Consider the following 15,195-nt stretch of genomic DNA (forward strand, 5'->3'; position numbering starts at 1 on the left):
GCTACGTTCTGCAGTGTCTGCTATAGACAGGTGTATGGTTTTGTCTGTATCCAGCTCTACCCAAGACAGTTATGAACTGAGATATCCACGATGATGACTTTTCAATACTTTCCTCACTGTGCTCTACCTAACCATAGCTTGCCCTTTTCTCTGAAAGGATACACTGGGCATCGCACTGTAATATAGAGTCGTCTGGGTGGTTGGGATGCTGCATTGCAATGGCTTGTGGAAACTCACTCAGCATCCTCTGCTGGAAGGCTTCCAGCCTTTCATAGTCGTGGCCTCGACACACATATTCTTTATTCTGCAAGAAGGACAATCATAAATTAGTCTCTCTCAAAGTTAGGTTAAATTCTATTGTTTTTTTATCTCACTTTGAATTTTACTGCTTCAAAAAGCAAGGTATGTGACAAAGTCAATACACTAACGTGAGAGTAAAAAGTACTGGTAACACAGCTGGTGTATTTTACTCCTCTCTTTTTCATTACAAAGTATTTCATCAACTGATAAGTAGACCATTCCACTGATCTCTAACAGAAAGGTACCTCTGCTCCCTACACATGTAGCATTCAGTCCTATGGTTTTGTCTGATTTGCTTTTCAGCTAACTGAACAGGGACTATTATTTAATTGGACTATACTGAAACATAGCAAGCAATACTTCAGACTAAGTCACCAGCTTGGCTGTTCTGCACTGGGAAAGCTGCCATCAAATGCAATCTCCATGAGATGGATAAAAATTCTGAGGATCTCACAGGACAGAGGGAGCTAAATGTTTATCAATTTACCAGTTAGAAAGGAGTCATAACAAACATCATAAAAATCATTGTTTAATCGTTGCTGTATTGTCATGCCCATACAATCCACTTCCGATCATGTCGATCATCCTCAGGAACGCTCCTTGTCTATAGTGGAATAATATGGAAAAGCCTTACCAAGAGTTCTGAGTGGCCACTTAGCCCTAAAAGCAATCTCCTCTTGATAAACAGAATTTCCCTTCTGCCAGTGATGGAAAGCTTGCATTTAAACATGTCTCTTGAGGCATTAAACCATTTGCTCAGAGTTCTTGGATGCTTTTGAAACATCTTGAACTCTGAACAGCAAGATACAGGATCTCTATAGTCCTCAGTGTCATAAAGATTGTATTCCAGTGTCTGAACTATATTGCCACAAAATACAATTTTGATTGGTGTTAATGTTGCCTGATGCAAGACCTATCAAAGCAGGCAAAACTCTGATTCTGGTAGTTTTAACTCTTATACACATTACTATAGCTATAAGTACAGGGTGATTTTTCACCATTACAAAAGAAAAGAAAACAAAAATGGCAAACAAGAATAGTTCCCCCCATTCTATTTCTTGCATTTAAGCAGCTGCAGTATATGCAATGATTTTTTGCTAACTGCTTTGCAAAAGGGTTCCAGCAGAGCAGGAGCAAAATGAAAGAGAAAGCAGCAAAACCCAATCATAAAATATACTTAAGGAGTGCAGTGTCTTTGGCTTTGCATTTCATCTTTCTGGAACAGACCACGTGTTCCATCTGTGACGTGTCACTTTGTATGAATCAGTCACAGCAGCCAATGAACTGGGAGAAAACCTGCGTGATGAATCTTGACAGTTCAGTCTATAATGCCCAAACTGCAGCTATTATTAAATTTGGAGTGAGTCCATATTTGAAGGTGAATCTCTTCATGACACTGCATATTCTGCTTTTGATTGCAGCAATTGAGAAAACAGTAAGCCTATAAATAAAGTTATTATGATTCTAAAAATAATGCCCTGAAAACACTTCAGGGCTGAATTTAATAGACTCTTCAGACAGATGCCAACATAAGATCTCAGAATGTAGCTTGTCAGGCCTTACTTGAACTTCTGGTAGGTGAAGACACGAACAGTTTTAATTTATGTAGGAAGGCTAGAAAGAGATGCAGAATTCATGGCAACATGAGCAATGACTTTTCTAGACAAAAGGTCTACAAAATCAAAGATGTAGAAGCAAGTGGTTATTTTCTGTGTTATGCTATACATCAATAGAAAACTAAATGAGAGAAGTGCATGAAGTTATTTGATCACTTTAAATCACTCCTGTATCAATTTAAAAAAATTAAATCCGTGTAAGTCTTTTTCTTCTCTAGAATGGCTGCTATGAATCTCTTTACGGTGTGATCCATGCAGATGCGGCTGCTAATGGGTTTAGTCTGTGCTTTGCAATGCGTAGGCTGTATGGATCATTAGAGAGAGAAAGGAGGAGGGTGACTTCTAACGAGATTGCTACATTAGTAATCTGCTATAAGAAGTACTGCTACCAAATATAATTGCAGAACTAACAAGGCTTATAATTATGTATGTTCATGTCTGCTGTTAATGTCTCCAGCAAAGTACCCATACTGATACACCATTTCAGAAAAGTGCTGTGCACTGAAAACTTGTGCAGTGTTAAATGCATAGGCCAATCAGTCCAAGACAAAACTGGGGGATCCATAATAAAAGATAGCTAGAGTCACTGATATTACTTCAGACGTAGGAACATTTATACACTGTAATGACTTTGTTGTCATTTATGTTTGGAAACATCTGTCGTTAGAGATTAAAAAAGAAATTGTTTTCTCTGGAGATCTTCATAAAAGAGGAGCTTCATATGCAACACTTGCTTTCCTCAGATTCCTTTGCACACACTTCTTTGAAGCGTTGGTTCAGGATCCTGAATTACGGCACTGTTCAACTTCACCTTTGAGTTACACAACACTGCCCTTTATCCGCTGATACTTCCACCTTCATTTCCACCTTGCCTTCACTTCCCCTGGGCTTCCATTAAAGTAATATAATTAAACACCGATGTTTAAATCTTGGTTAAAAAAAATAGAGGGAAATTTAAGAGTGCAACTTTCAAAACATGTACCTTATGAAATAAAAATGGTACACACTTTTGCTTTTTATAACTTCTTACTGTGTGACTCAAGAGCGGTGCCATCTCTTGTCAAACCATTTCTTCAAAGAGAACACAAAACATGCAGCTCCAGTCCTTGAAAGCATGCTTCAGGTTAGCTTGTCCTGTCAAGCTAGATGGCATCCACCATCAATTTTCAGGCAGTTTTTACAGAAGTTGTCAGATTATATTCCTTCCTTGCTCTGAACCAGCAAGGAGGAGTTGTATGAACAAATACCCATTTTACGTTTTATTCCTCATCAGGAAGGGAAAGTAATTTCACTTTTAAAATGGATTTCAGACCCAACTGATCCTGTATACACCAAAGACAAGAAGATCAAAGAGAGGATGTGTTCCGAGAAGCTGATAGGCTTTTTGCTTAACCTAGGAAAATTTTACTTGTAGATAGCAGAAGAGTGTCATTAGTCTGGTATTAGAATCACTCTGTCATGTGAGATTTTTTTAAAGCATGATAATTTGAGATGATGAAAATTTGTTGAGTAATGACCCAACATTGCTGTGATAGAGCATTTTGCTTAATATAGAGGCAATTTTTGCTGATCTCCAGATTGTCAAAAATACGCATAGGCATGAGTCAAATTTCTGATGTCTGTTCCTAAGAATGCTCCCAATGAACCACATCCTTCGGTTCTGACAGAAAGCTATTTCTACCTGCACAGGTGTAAAATATAAACTGAACAGCAGATGTCCTATCTCCACAGCTGAAATTCAAAGCCTTAAATGCTACTCTGAGCCTGGTCACTTTGCCATATTTTGTATAACTCTGGCTTACCCGCAGGAAAAATGGGAATTTTCGACCATAAAAACCAACTCTGAAAAATTCAGGTTCCAAGCGCTGCTGTTCCATGATATTATCATAATAGGTAGCTTCCATTTTCTGTGAATGAAAAAGTTAGTTGCTATCAGACTCTTAAAACTGCACTTAAAACATTAGAATCTAAAGTTACATTAAAATATTACATTATTCTTTTGCACACATTTTTAATGAAAAGAGTGAAATTATTTTAAAGATTAAAATTATTAATTAATCAGTCTACATGGTGGAGCAGACTATAATATCACCATGCTCATTTTACATTTTGGGAGGTATCATGAAAATTTTTCTGTTGTACCTCAAATTAAACGGGTCTTGCATGTAATTCTCTTTGCACTACAGAATTAATGGCAAAGCTGAGATTAAGGTATCTGTTCGCCTGGCTCCCAGTGCCCTTTTCTACCTGTATTCTCAACAGCTTTCTACAGCTCAAAATCTATACTGCTGTCTGAAAAATTTTATCAGTTCAATGGGGTTTGCTTTAATTGAGTTGAGGAGCATGAAACAGTATAAAACAAAATTAAATCTTCTACAGCTCTGTATACTAGCAAGTTTAACATGGAAGAAAAGGGGGGGGTGGAGGGTTGAAAAAAGGACTTTGTTTACAATTACTTGTTCCATAGCAGTGTGCTGGCATTTGCATCAAGAGTGGGATTTCAAGACCCCTTGCCAAATTGAATCTCTGAAATGCTCGTAAGAGTTTCTCTGTAGCAAAAAGATAGCTTTTTAAAGAGAAGCATCAGTTTAACATCATTGCTTTCACTGCAGGGAACCCTAACAGTAGCTTTGACTTTGAACACTGCACCAAGGTTTTGTTCTTGGTTCCCACACACGTTATCTCCTTTTGTAAAATGGAGAATGTCCCAGAGTTGTTGTGGGAAGAATAAAGGAATGGGCTGAATGATGTGAACGGCACAGAGAAAAACTTAGAGTGGGGAGAAATTCAAGTCAGTTCAGGTCAACACAGATTTAGGGGTCTCGAACAGAAAACATATCATGCAAAGGTGAGCAAAACAAAGAGCTGAGATGCTCCTCACCTGCCAGGTGATTAAATCCAATTAATAGAGGCAGAGAGAATAGCTAATTTACTGATGTTTTAGGAATACCTTGGTGCACTACTAGACTAAGACTTGTTAATAGGTTTGTCTGCTCATCACTCATGATTAGTTTAGCAAAGGATGTTTTATGCAAAAATAAACATAAACAGGCAACGGCAAACCAAGATCCTCTGCATGCGTTTTCCATATACTCATGGGAGTTACGGTTGGCAGACCTAGAATTACTTCAGTAGGCCTACAATGTCATTGGAACGAATCAATGGCAAAGGAGTATTTTTTTTTTTCTTTTTTTCCAATTGAGAATTTTCTGACAGGAGAGAGAAAACTTCCTAGTGAATGGAAGAGATTCTGCAAGGAGAGAAACTGCTGCTACTTACCCGAATCCAGCTGAGGCTCTGGTAGTCATAGAGGCTTTCGTACTGTATGGCCAGCTCTCTGCACAGCGGGATACCAAACTCCCAGCTCTGCAAAACCAAAGCAAATCACACTCACAGTGACTGGCATGTTATCACCAACTCAGCTGAGAGGAATACAGAAACTTGTTTTAGGCAATTCATTAGCTATGAAATGCCAGGGATTAGATATGAAAATGCAATGTGATGAAACAGTTTCCATTAAATATCAGATTGATTCCTTCTTCAAGATGGTAACAGAGGCACATATTCCATTGAAATTACACGCAGGCACTGCTCTTACTGACAGTTTACTCATGAGACTGGGAACTTCTCTGGAGAAATATAACTAACAAATTTTCTTCCTGTTAAATCCCCCCCAAGTATCTCCTCTGCTTTCTGCACTAGAACTCCCTGAAGTGAAGACTCTTGTCATCTAGGGCATAGCTCCGTGGCAAAGTGCTCCCCTTCCCAGGGGTGCTACTTCCTACTGAAAGCATAAAACCATCAAGCGATAGGAAATACTCAAATGCAGAGACAGATCATTCTCAGAACTGAGCTGCATTATTGCACTCAGTATCTATATTCAGAACCAAAAGCAAAACCCACTTCTTTAACTTACAGTCTGCATGCACCAAATCTTTTCAAGCACATCATATTCATGGCCCTCAAGGATAATGAAGAAGGAGATTACGTTTGGGCATGCCCACACAGAGAGGAAGCTTCCCTTGTTACCTGTTAGCTTTTTAGAGTGTTCATTTTATACACCCTTGAACTGAAATCTCTCCCATCATCTTGCACCTGCACAGACTGGAAGTGCTTTGGGGGAGTGATGGTTTCTTATCATAGTTATGTAAAGGATCTGGAACACAAAGGTCTCAGCTGAGGTTTGGTTAGATTAATTTTTATGCACTATTGGGTTAACTTGCCTTTTTATTTTTTAAGCTTGGACTGTATTACAGTGAAAACAAAATTGATGTGAGTTATACTGTCCTCATCAGTATTAAAAAGCATAATATTGTACATTGTTGGTAACAGTAATTAACAGTAGTGATGTAAAATATTAGCACTTTATATGGAAATAGCTTTTCTGGTTTCATGTACCTTCACTTAAAGAAGAGAACCTCTGCACCATTTGAGTTAATGTAGTAGGTACTTTGCCATGCTTCCCTTTATACACATACATTCAGTGTCTGTTCTCTCATCCTTAATACCAAAGTTTTTTTTGTCCTCTGAACAGCAAAAACATTATCAACTTTAAGAATTTCTTTATTAAAAGAGAGGATAATTTGAAAAACTAAGTAGGAAAAAATAACATTCCTACATCTCCTTAGCTTCTCTTTATTATAAAAAACCTACATAAGAACTTGCTGAGTAAAAGATTCCTTCAGGATCTTTTTTGATATTCTTATAGTAGTAGTTTGGGGTGATGGGAAGCCTGAGATTTATTTAGATAATTACAATACATGCAACTGAAAGACCAGTTACTCGACAACTCAGATTATTACTTGGAATTTTGTGATCTCAAATTAACAGGATTTTTGCTGTGGGCTGTCAAAGTCCATGACACACAAATAGATACATTGAATTTTGATCATTGCCCAATTAAGTGTTTATATTTGCAAACACAACTAGCACTGCATGCCTTTTTTTTTTTTTTTTTTTTTTTTTAAGGTTTCAACAGAGTTTACAGTATCAGTACATAGACTTCTGGTGATCTATATTTACCTGAAAGAATGGAAAAGAAAAATCTCTTCTAGAACACCTGGCTAGGAATAAATGGCTTTTGTTACACTGGACAGAGGCAGAGTCTCACTTCCAAATGTGATGCTGTGGCTAAAGCATTACATAATTCTGCAATCTGTCTTCTGGATGGAACCAGAAAGCTGGCTATCTTCCCTTACAGTGATCCTAAAGGTGTAACCTTTTTATGCTCCTTTTCTGATGTGAATTAAATTAACAATATGTAACCACATCTCATTTCTCTTTATTTAGACAAGCTCTTTCACATGTACACTGATACTATGTCTGTCATCCTAGCTCAGGCTCTCTCTCTTCCTTTCAATCAGATTTCAACACAGAGAAATTGTACCATGCCAGCTGAATACTCTGATGATAAAGATGTGATATGTAAGTGGAAGAAACACAATATACAGGTAGCTTCTTAGAAAAGAGAGTTCATAGATATTTGAAAATAAAGCAGAATGAATGGATGAGTCATAGGGATCCTCCTTTTTTTAAAATTGGTAATGTTAATGAGTACTATCTTCACAATGTAGAAATCGAATATACAGTTCCGTGTGCTAAGTGTTACTTTCCTCTAAAGTATCATTCTTCCCCCTCTCAAATAATTTCCTAATGTCTCCACTGTTAATTTCATTCATTACTGCTTTCTCTTTTGCTGATGTCTGATCTGTTTGTATGCTGCATATTATATCCTTCGCTTGTAAAGCTCATTCATCTGAGTTTTATTGCAACCTTCTCCTATGACACCAGCAACTCTCAGCTGAGTGCTGTTGACGGCACACAGGAAGCAGATAGGCAATCAACATCTATGAATGGGAGCCTTTATTTACTCACATCCCAACGTGCAGATTTCTTTTGAAAGTGTGATTCAAATGAGTGTGCACAAGAGAAATTAGTTCAAACGTTGTGTAGAAAGAACACAATGCAAAAATGAACTGCTTTGGAAACGTAGCACTGGGTCTCTCGCAGCACTTGGCTGAATACACACTGTGATGCTGTGAAGGGAGCTGGTCAGAATTCTTAGTTAATAAAAATTAGCAGTGAACTGGGCAGAAAAGAGTTGTGCAGTTCTCAAGACGTTGCTGTCCAGAAACAGGATCGGTCAGGTTCAAATTGTTCCATTCAGTCTCCTTTAGCTAGGAGACCTTGAGTCTTAACAGACAAAAATCAATCATAAAAAAAATTAGTTACGCACTTGCACATGCTACCTGCTGAGCCATAAACCGATTCAAAGCATAGCAAGACAGCAGTAGAAAGGAGTATGCAGAGTGAAGGGTAAAAGGGTTTTGGAAAGCTTTCTTCCTTCCCAGCACAGGGCTACTTCTGAGAATGGGAGTTAGACAATCCTGCACTCCCTTGCAGTGCCGCAGCTGCTCTCTGCACTCCACCAGCATGCCCTTTTATGTCAGACTCACAGGACAGTCATATGGCCTTAGCTTTCCCCCCTTACCATGGTGAGGTTTTCCCATGAACAAATGCAGAACTTTTACACCTCCTTCATGCTGCTCTGACCCCTCCTTAATGGGAAATGCCAGGAGCAGCATGAGAAACTTAAGTCTAGATACGCAAGAGAACACAGAACAACAAATCCCTTTCTTCAGGACCCAGGGAGGTCCTGCTTCACCTTAGGGGAGCACAGAAAAACAGCCTGTCAGAAACAAGTTGAGGGAAACAAGCTTCTTCTATTCCCTGAGCTGTTCTCAGTTACACAGCCACAGAAAAAGTGGCAGAAAGCAGCAGGAAGATTTGGCTTCTCAGCATCTTTCACCTCCAGAGCTCGAGTGACATACAGCTTAAGTGGATTATTCAGTCATTCAGCTAACATTTAAAATAAAGGAGGATTAAAACACACAGCCAAGTAACTCCAGAAACACCCCGTGGGAAAAAAAAACCTTAAGAGGTTAACACTCCATAATCTGCGAGGAGATTAATAGCAAAATTACATCCATTAACTTTTTACTCACCCTCAGTGTTTATGTGGATGGCCTGTTTGTCGAAAACACAGGCTCAATTTATGTACATAGTCTCTATGTTATGTTTGTCTAGTCAGACAGTACAGTACTGCAATATTTGCACAAGTCAGTAATTTAAATTTAAGTGCAGTCTAAAAAGCCCTGAAAATTTCTGAAACTAAACAGAGAACCACATGCAGTATTATTTCAGAAGACCTAGAAAAGATTCCTAGATAATGAATCGCTTCCTCATAAACCGGCCACTCCTTCTTACAAACAGCAATCTGACTTCTTTTTGCAGGCTTGGCAGAGAATGTCTCTGCCATAAGCATCTTTCTTTTATTAGGGCCAGGAAAAAATATCTGGAATGTCAACCCCACATGACTGGAATCACATTTGTATTTAATTTCATTGTCATTGCTATCAGAGGGAAAACCAGCCCTGAGGTGCACATACAGATGTTATCTTCTAATAATATAAGCTATACGAATTTTTCTAAAGAAAAATTTGAAAATATTCTGACAGATGATCTCGCTTCTAATATTCACCTCTGAAACGATCCCAAAACACCATGATACAAGGGACTAACACCTACCTCTGCAGTGATTAACTGTAGGAAAAGCATACCAAATATGTGGAATTAAAATGTATTGAAAATGTATTGATTTTTTTCTTGTGCAATGGATAGAACTCCACTTTAAGTGAAAGCCACTTCAAAACACCAGTGATACTGAAAAGGCTTAAAACTTTTTTAATAAGGGACTCCTGGAATGTATTGCCTGCCATTTACTTCTGGAAGTTAGAAACAGAAGTCCTTAGGTGAGAAGCAAGTCATAAAACAACAATTTGCATAGACAATGCTTTTTTTTTTTTTTTTTTTTAAATTAAGCAACTGGCATTTATCAAGCTCTCTGTCATGTCAGGTGATCCAAAGTTTTTACAGGTATAAAAACATTCCAGCCTTTTTCCCGTTGACCTGCATAAACTAGTTCCAAATGATATGTATAATGAAATATCCATATCCATTTTCTCATCTGTTTTTTGGTCTAGAGAGCCAAGGCGCAATTTGTCAAGTTATTAAACCTTTTTATATAAATTTACTTCCAGACTACTGAACCAAGATGATAGCCTTGCAAGCTCTAAGTCAGGAAAAGGGAAGGAAGCTGCTGGAAGAGAGAAGAAGTTGGCATACCTTCCCTTTGTTGAAGTAATGGATAATCTTACGGCACAGACCTTCCTTACGTTGCCACTCTGACTGAGATGGATAATGCAGGAACTCTCTCAGAGGTCTGTCCTCCCACTGAAGCAACTCACAGTACAAAAGCAAAGTAAATGCAGCCTCTGTTGGAAACGCAATCATTGAACACTGAATCAATGACAACAAATAACTCAGCAAATAGGCTAAAAGGTCACAGGCTGCTTCTAAAACAGTCTGGAAGTTCTGATGTACAATTTGAGAAAAAATTCTGAAGTGTTAGATTAACATTAAATTATTCAATTACTTAAAATAGCAGCACATAGCTGTTTCCGATAAACCTGATTCTTAGGTACAAATCTGTCAAGTTCCTTTCTACTAGATACTTGATTTAAATGCACAGTCAGATACTCAGGTGTGTAACTAGATTTGGAGTCTGCAGTTGTAAACAGAGCTTGGATAACAAAGAACTAGAGTCATGCCCTCTAAGTATTACAATGCAAGGAAATTTGGCAAACGGTAGTATGATGGTGGGTTCGTGATTTCAATCTTCCCCTAATTTTGATTCCACTGTTGTGATTTTTCAATCAACTGTCCTTGCAGAACACTGTAATGTAAAATTCAAGGTGCGACAGAACAGTTGCGTGGGCAGAGACATGCATTACTTTGTGTGATGGAGTGAGGTAGACCTCGGCTTCTAATCGTTCCGACTGCTGTAACTACAGGAAAAGAATCACAGAATGGCTGAGGTAGGAATGGACCTCTGGAGGTCACCTAGTCCAACCCCCCTGAAATGCAGGTTCACCTATGGCACGTTGCACAGGATGGCATCCAGGTGGGTTTTGAGTATCTCCAGAGAGGGAAACCCCACAGCCTCTCTGGGCAACCTGCTCCAGCACTCTGTCACCCTCACAGCAAAGAAGGGGTCTCAGTTTGTGCCTGTTGCCTCTTGTCTTGTCACTGGCCACCACTGAAAAGCGTCTGGCCCCATCCTCTTGACATCCTCCCTTCAGGTATTTGCACACATTGATAAGATCCCTTCTCTGTCTTCTCTCCTCCAAGCTAAACAGGGCCGGCTCTCTCAGCCTTTCATAGGAGAGATGCCCCTGCCCTCTCTCAGCATCTTCGTAGCCCTCCGCTGGCCTCGCTCCAGCAGCTCCATGTCCCTCTTGTCCTGGGGAGCCCAGACCTGGACACAACACTCCAGGTGGGGCCTCACCAGGGCTGAGCAGAGGGGCAGGATCACCTCTCTCGACCTGCTGGCCACACTTCCTAAGGCACCCCAGGATCCCAATGGCCTTCTTGGCCACAAGGCCATGTTGCTGGCTCCTGGTCAGCCTGCTGTCCACCAGGACTCCCAGGTCCTACTCTGCAGAGCTGTTCTCCAGCAGGTCAGCCCCCAGCCTGTGCTGGTGCACGGGGTTATTCCGCCCTAGGTGCGGGACCCTGCACTTGCCTTTGTTGCACTTTACGAGGTTCTGCACTGCCCAATGCTCCAGCCTGTCCAGGTCCCTCTGAATGGCAGCACAGCCCTCGGGGGTATCAGCCACTCCTCCCAGCTTTGTGTCATCAGCAAACTTGTGGAGAGTGCACTCTGTTCCCTCATCCGGGTCGCTGACGGATAAGTTGAATGAGACTGGACCCAGTACTGTCCCCTGGGGGACACCGCTAGCTACAGGCCTCCAATTAGACCCTGTGCTGCTGAGCGCAACCCTCTGAGCTCTGCCATCCAGCCAGTTCTCAATCCACCTCACTGCCCACTCATCTATCCCCACACTTCCTGAGCTTGCCTATGGGAAGACATGGGTCTTGGGAGACAGTGTCAAAAGCCTTACTGAAATCAAGGTAGACAACATCCACTGCTCTTCCCTCATCCACCCAGCTAGTCATCCTATCATAGAAGGCCATCAGGTTGGTCTAGCATGATTTCCCCTTGGTGAGCCCATGCTGACTACTCCTGATCACCTTCTTCTTCTCCATGTGCTTGGAGATGGCCTCCAGGATGAGTGATTCCATCACCTTTCCAGGTGATCCACCAATCTCCTTCTTGCCCTTTTTCAATACTGGGGTGACGTGGGCTTTCTTCCAGTCCTCAGGCACCTCTCCTGTTCTCCATGACCTTTCAGAGATGATGCAGAGTGGGCTAGCAATAACATCTGCCAGTTCCCTCAGTACTCATGGATGCATTCCATCTGGGCCCAAGGATCTGTGGGTGTCGAGTTTGCCTAAGAGATCTCTGACCTGATCCTCTTTGACCAAGGGAAAGTCCTCCTTTCTCCAGTCTTCCTCCCTTGTCTCTAGGGTCAGAGATTCCTGAGGGCTGGTCTTAACAGTGAACTGATCCATAACAGAAGTTTTTGAAACAAATTCAAGAGATGTTAGAGAATAACATCAGAAGAGTCAAAAACTTTCACTAGGATTTCAAACAGACCCTGTATGATGTCTTACTAACCTGTATAGTTCTCAGCCTGTAAGTGCATGTCACACAGCTTGTGGATATAGCGGATGTACATCTCTTCCTTGTTAATTTCCGACTTATAGAAATTCTGTAAAAGAGAGAATTTTTATTTTCATTGAGAATTTTCCTTCATTCAAGACAATCAGTAGCATCTGTGTATGTATATAGGTACTGGAAAGAGAATACATTATTAGTGTAAGGTGAAAGGACTAATTCTTTTCACATTCACACTGATTTAACCCACTAACTTTTTCATGTAGTGATTTTTTTTCAAAATGATGGTACAGTCAAACACTGGAAGAAAAGGTGAGAGAGGTTGTGGGGCCTCTGTCACAGAGATATTCAGAACTCAGCTGGACAAGGCCCTCAGAAGCCCAGCTTAAAGTTGGAGAGCCCAGCCTAAAGGCAGAAAGTTAGACCACAGACCTCCAGGGGATCCTCCCAACCCATCATTTTCTGTCATGCCAGTGCTCAGATTCTGAACCTACAATTGCTGACACAGATTCCTACCCAACCTTCCCCATTCCTGCTTCAATTACATTGCACAGTATCACAAAGAGATAAACATAAGGAAAAAATCTTTACCATAAGGTTAACAGTGCAGCCAATTTTCTTGTTTTCTGTTTCATCGCCTTTCATACAATCCCTAAGAAAGCAGAGTAATGTTGAAACGTGCACCTGCAAAATTTCCTTTTAAAATACATTTGAAGCTATCTTAACGTCCAGAGTTTCCTTGGATCACAAAAAACAGTGAACCATATACTTTATTTTATACAGTTGCTCTAAGAAAAAATTCCATAATATGGCCTAAACGATATAAAAACTGCCTTAATGGCATCTGAGAACAAGCACCTGGAGTGACCACTGCATTTCTTACAACTCTGAACAAATACCAGATGGCAGTAGTCAAACATCTTCATAACTAAAAAGCTACCATAAAAGTGAAAAGTTATTTACCCAGATGTAATTGTTTAGTGGTTCCCTAGTCAAAGGACTAGGTTTCAGAAATTCAGGTATCTAATGTAGTGTTGGCATCCTGAAAGATACAACCTGACTGATTTAGACTAGATTACTGATTTTTTCACAGGTAAGATAAATCACACAAACAAAAAATCTGTGGATTCTGCAATTTTTATAAATAATTTTGATGTAAGCAGCACAAAAGAAAAAGGCCTCAGAAATTACCAATTTTGACTTGAGAAAGTCACATTCATTTGTGAAGGCAAGACAAATTTTTTAAAGCAGTGACACTACAAACTTTCCTGAGAACTACACTGTCAGCTAGTTGGCATCTGGGCTCCACAAAACTGATTAGCAGAGCTCTTCACTTCATAGCTCTCTATGTGATTTGCAGAACTATCACAGCAGCTGACACACTTCATCTGGGTGTTTCCAAATTTTCATACAGTTCCCTATCCTGCTCTGCTCAGGGAATGAAATATTCCGCTGCATATTGAGTATCAGTTAAAAACTGGTATCTGTTCCTGAAATTAAGCATGAAAATGAGTATCTGTTCATCCAAGTTGCGTTGATAGCAAATTCCATTAAAAAAGTCAGCTCCCTTGCATTCTCTTTAAATGTCTCTCAGATATTTGGTCTTTCTTAGTAGTTGTATGGCAGTTGTCAAGAAAAAAAAACAACACAGGAGATTGGATCAAACTGTTCAGGACAACAAAAAGAACAAACTAAAAAGCACAGAAAAGAATTTGGGATTGCTGAACACCCAGCCTAGTCACAGGCTTTCACCTATAATGAGCAGCAGAAAAACAAAAAAAATGATTTGAACTCTCGTCAGTAGGCTAAAGATAGAAATATACGTGGCAGTTCTATATAGTTTCTAATTGCCTCCTGTTCCATAAAAATAACTCTGAGTGTGCACACACACAAGCTAGAAAGTAAAATATGTTTTTGTAACTAAATCAAAGCTCACAATAGTCCTGCAAGTTTTAGTCTAAATCCAAACAGAGGATGTCTAGTTTGTAGTGGAGTCTTGCACACAAGTCACCAGCTGACATGTCAGGCTTTCCTCAGATGAAGTTTTCTAACCCTGCCTACTTAGATGAGGCGTTCAGCATGTGTCAAAGACCTTGGTTCAGCAAGCCATTTAGAATCATTCTTACATTTAGCATGTATATTGCTTAATTAGGCAAGATCACTTCAAAGCTAAAAGGAATAAATCATTTAGCAACCTGAATAAACCTTAGTCCAAAACTAAGAATGAACAACTTCATCTTTGTTGTTTTTGGGAATGAGCATACAAGAATAAGAATTAGGGCTCTGGAGCTGTGAACTTTGGATTTCTACTCAGAATCCTGCAGCAGTGAGGTAGGCTTGCAGACGTAATACCTGCCATCAGAGAAGCATGCAGCTTGATAAACCATAAAAACATTCCCTGTACAAAAGAAATTTGATACTAAAACTTCTAATACATATACTCAGAACATATTACTGTTGTTGCCAGATACCTATAGTCAAGCAGACGCTCCATGAGGCGAGTAACTGATGTAACAAAAGAGATTCCAGTCTCCCGCCATGTTTCCTGCTCAATCTTCTCCAGCAAACTGTTCAGAGATGAAAAGAGCAGATAAGGCATCCGGGGAAACAGTGTAGTGCATGCAGACAGCTGCAGACGAC

The 15,195-nt window shown here is 39.9% G+C and overlaps 1 protein-coding gene across 1 annotated transcript in view; it reads right to left on the reverse strand.

Annotated features, from left to right (window-relative positions):
* DOCK3 (dedicator of cytokinesis 3) overlaps window positions 1–15,195 on the reverse strand; it is a 216,138-nt gene that overhangs the window by 20,936 nt on the left and 180,007 nt on the right. Inside the window, exons 35-41 of the mRNA XM_035547066.2 lie at window positions 15,027–15,122; window positions 13,147–13,207; window positions 12,556–12,649; window positions 10,101–10,249; window positions 5,196–5,282; window positions 3,719–3,823; window positions 163–304 (exon numbers count right to left, since the gene is read on the reverse strand). Coding sequence (XP_035402959.1) covers window positions 163–304; window positions 3,719–3,823; window positions 5,196–5,282; window positions 10,101–10,249; window positions 12,556–12,649; window positions 13,147–13,207; window positions 15,027–15,122 — 734 coding nt within the window. The remainder of the gene's footprint in view (window positions 1–162; window positions 305–3,718; window positions 3,824–5,195; window positions 5,283–10,100; window positions 10,250–12,555; window positions 12,650–13,146; window positions 13,208–15,026; window positions 15,123–15,195) is intronic.

This window comes from Cygnus atratus, chromosome 10 (genome assembly GCF_013377495.2).
Source record: "Cygnus atratus isolate AKBS03 ecotype Queensland, Australia chromosome 10, CAtr_DNAZoo_HiC_assembly, whole genome shotgun sequence".
Classification (NCBI taxonomy): domain Eukaryota; kingdom Metazoa; phylum Chordata; class Aves; order Anseriformes; family Anatidae; genus Cygnus; species Cygnus atratus.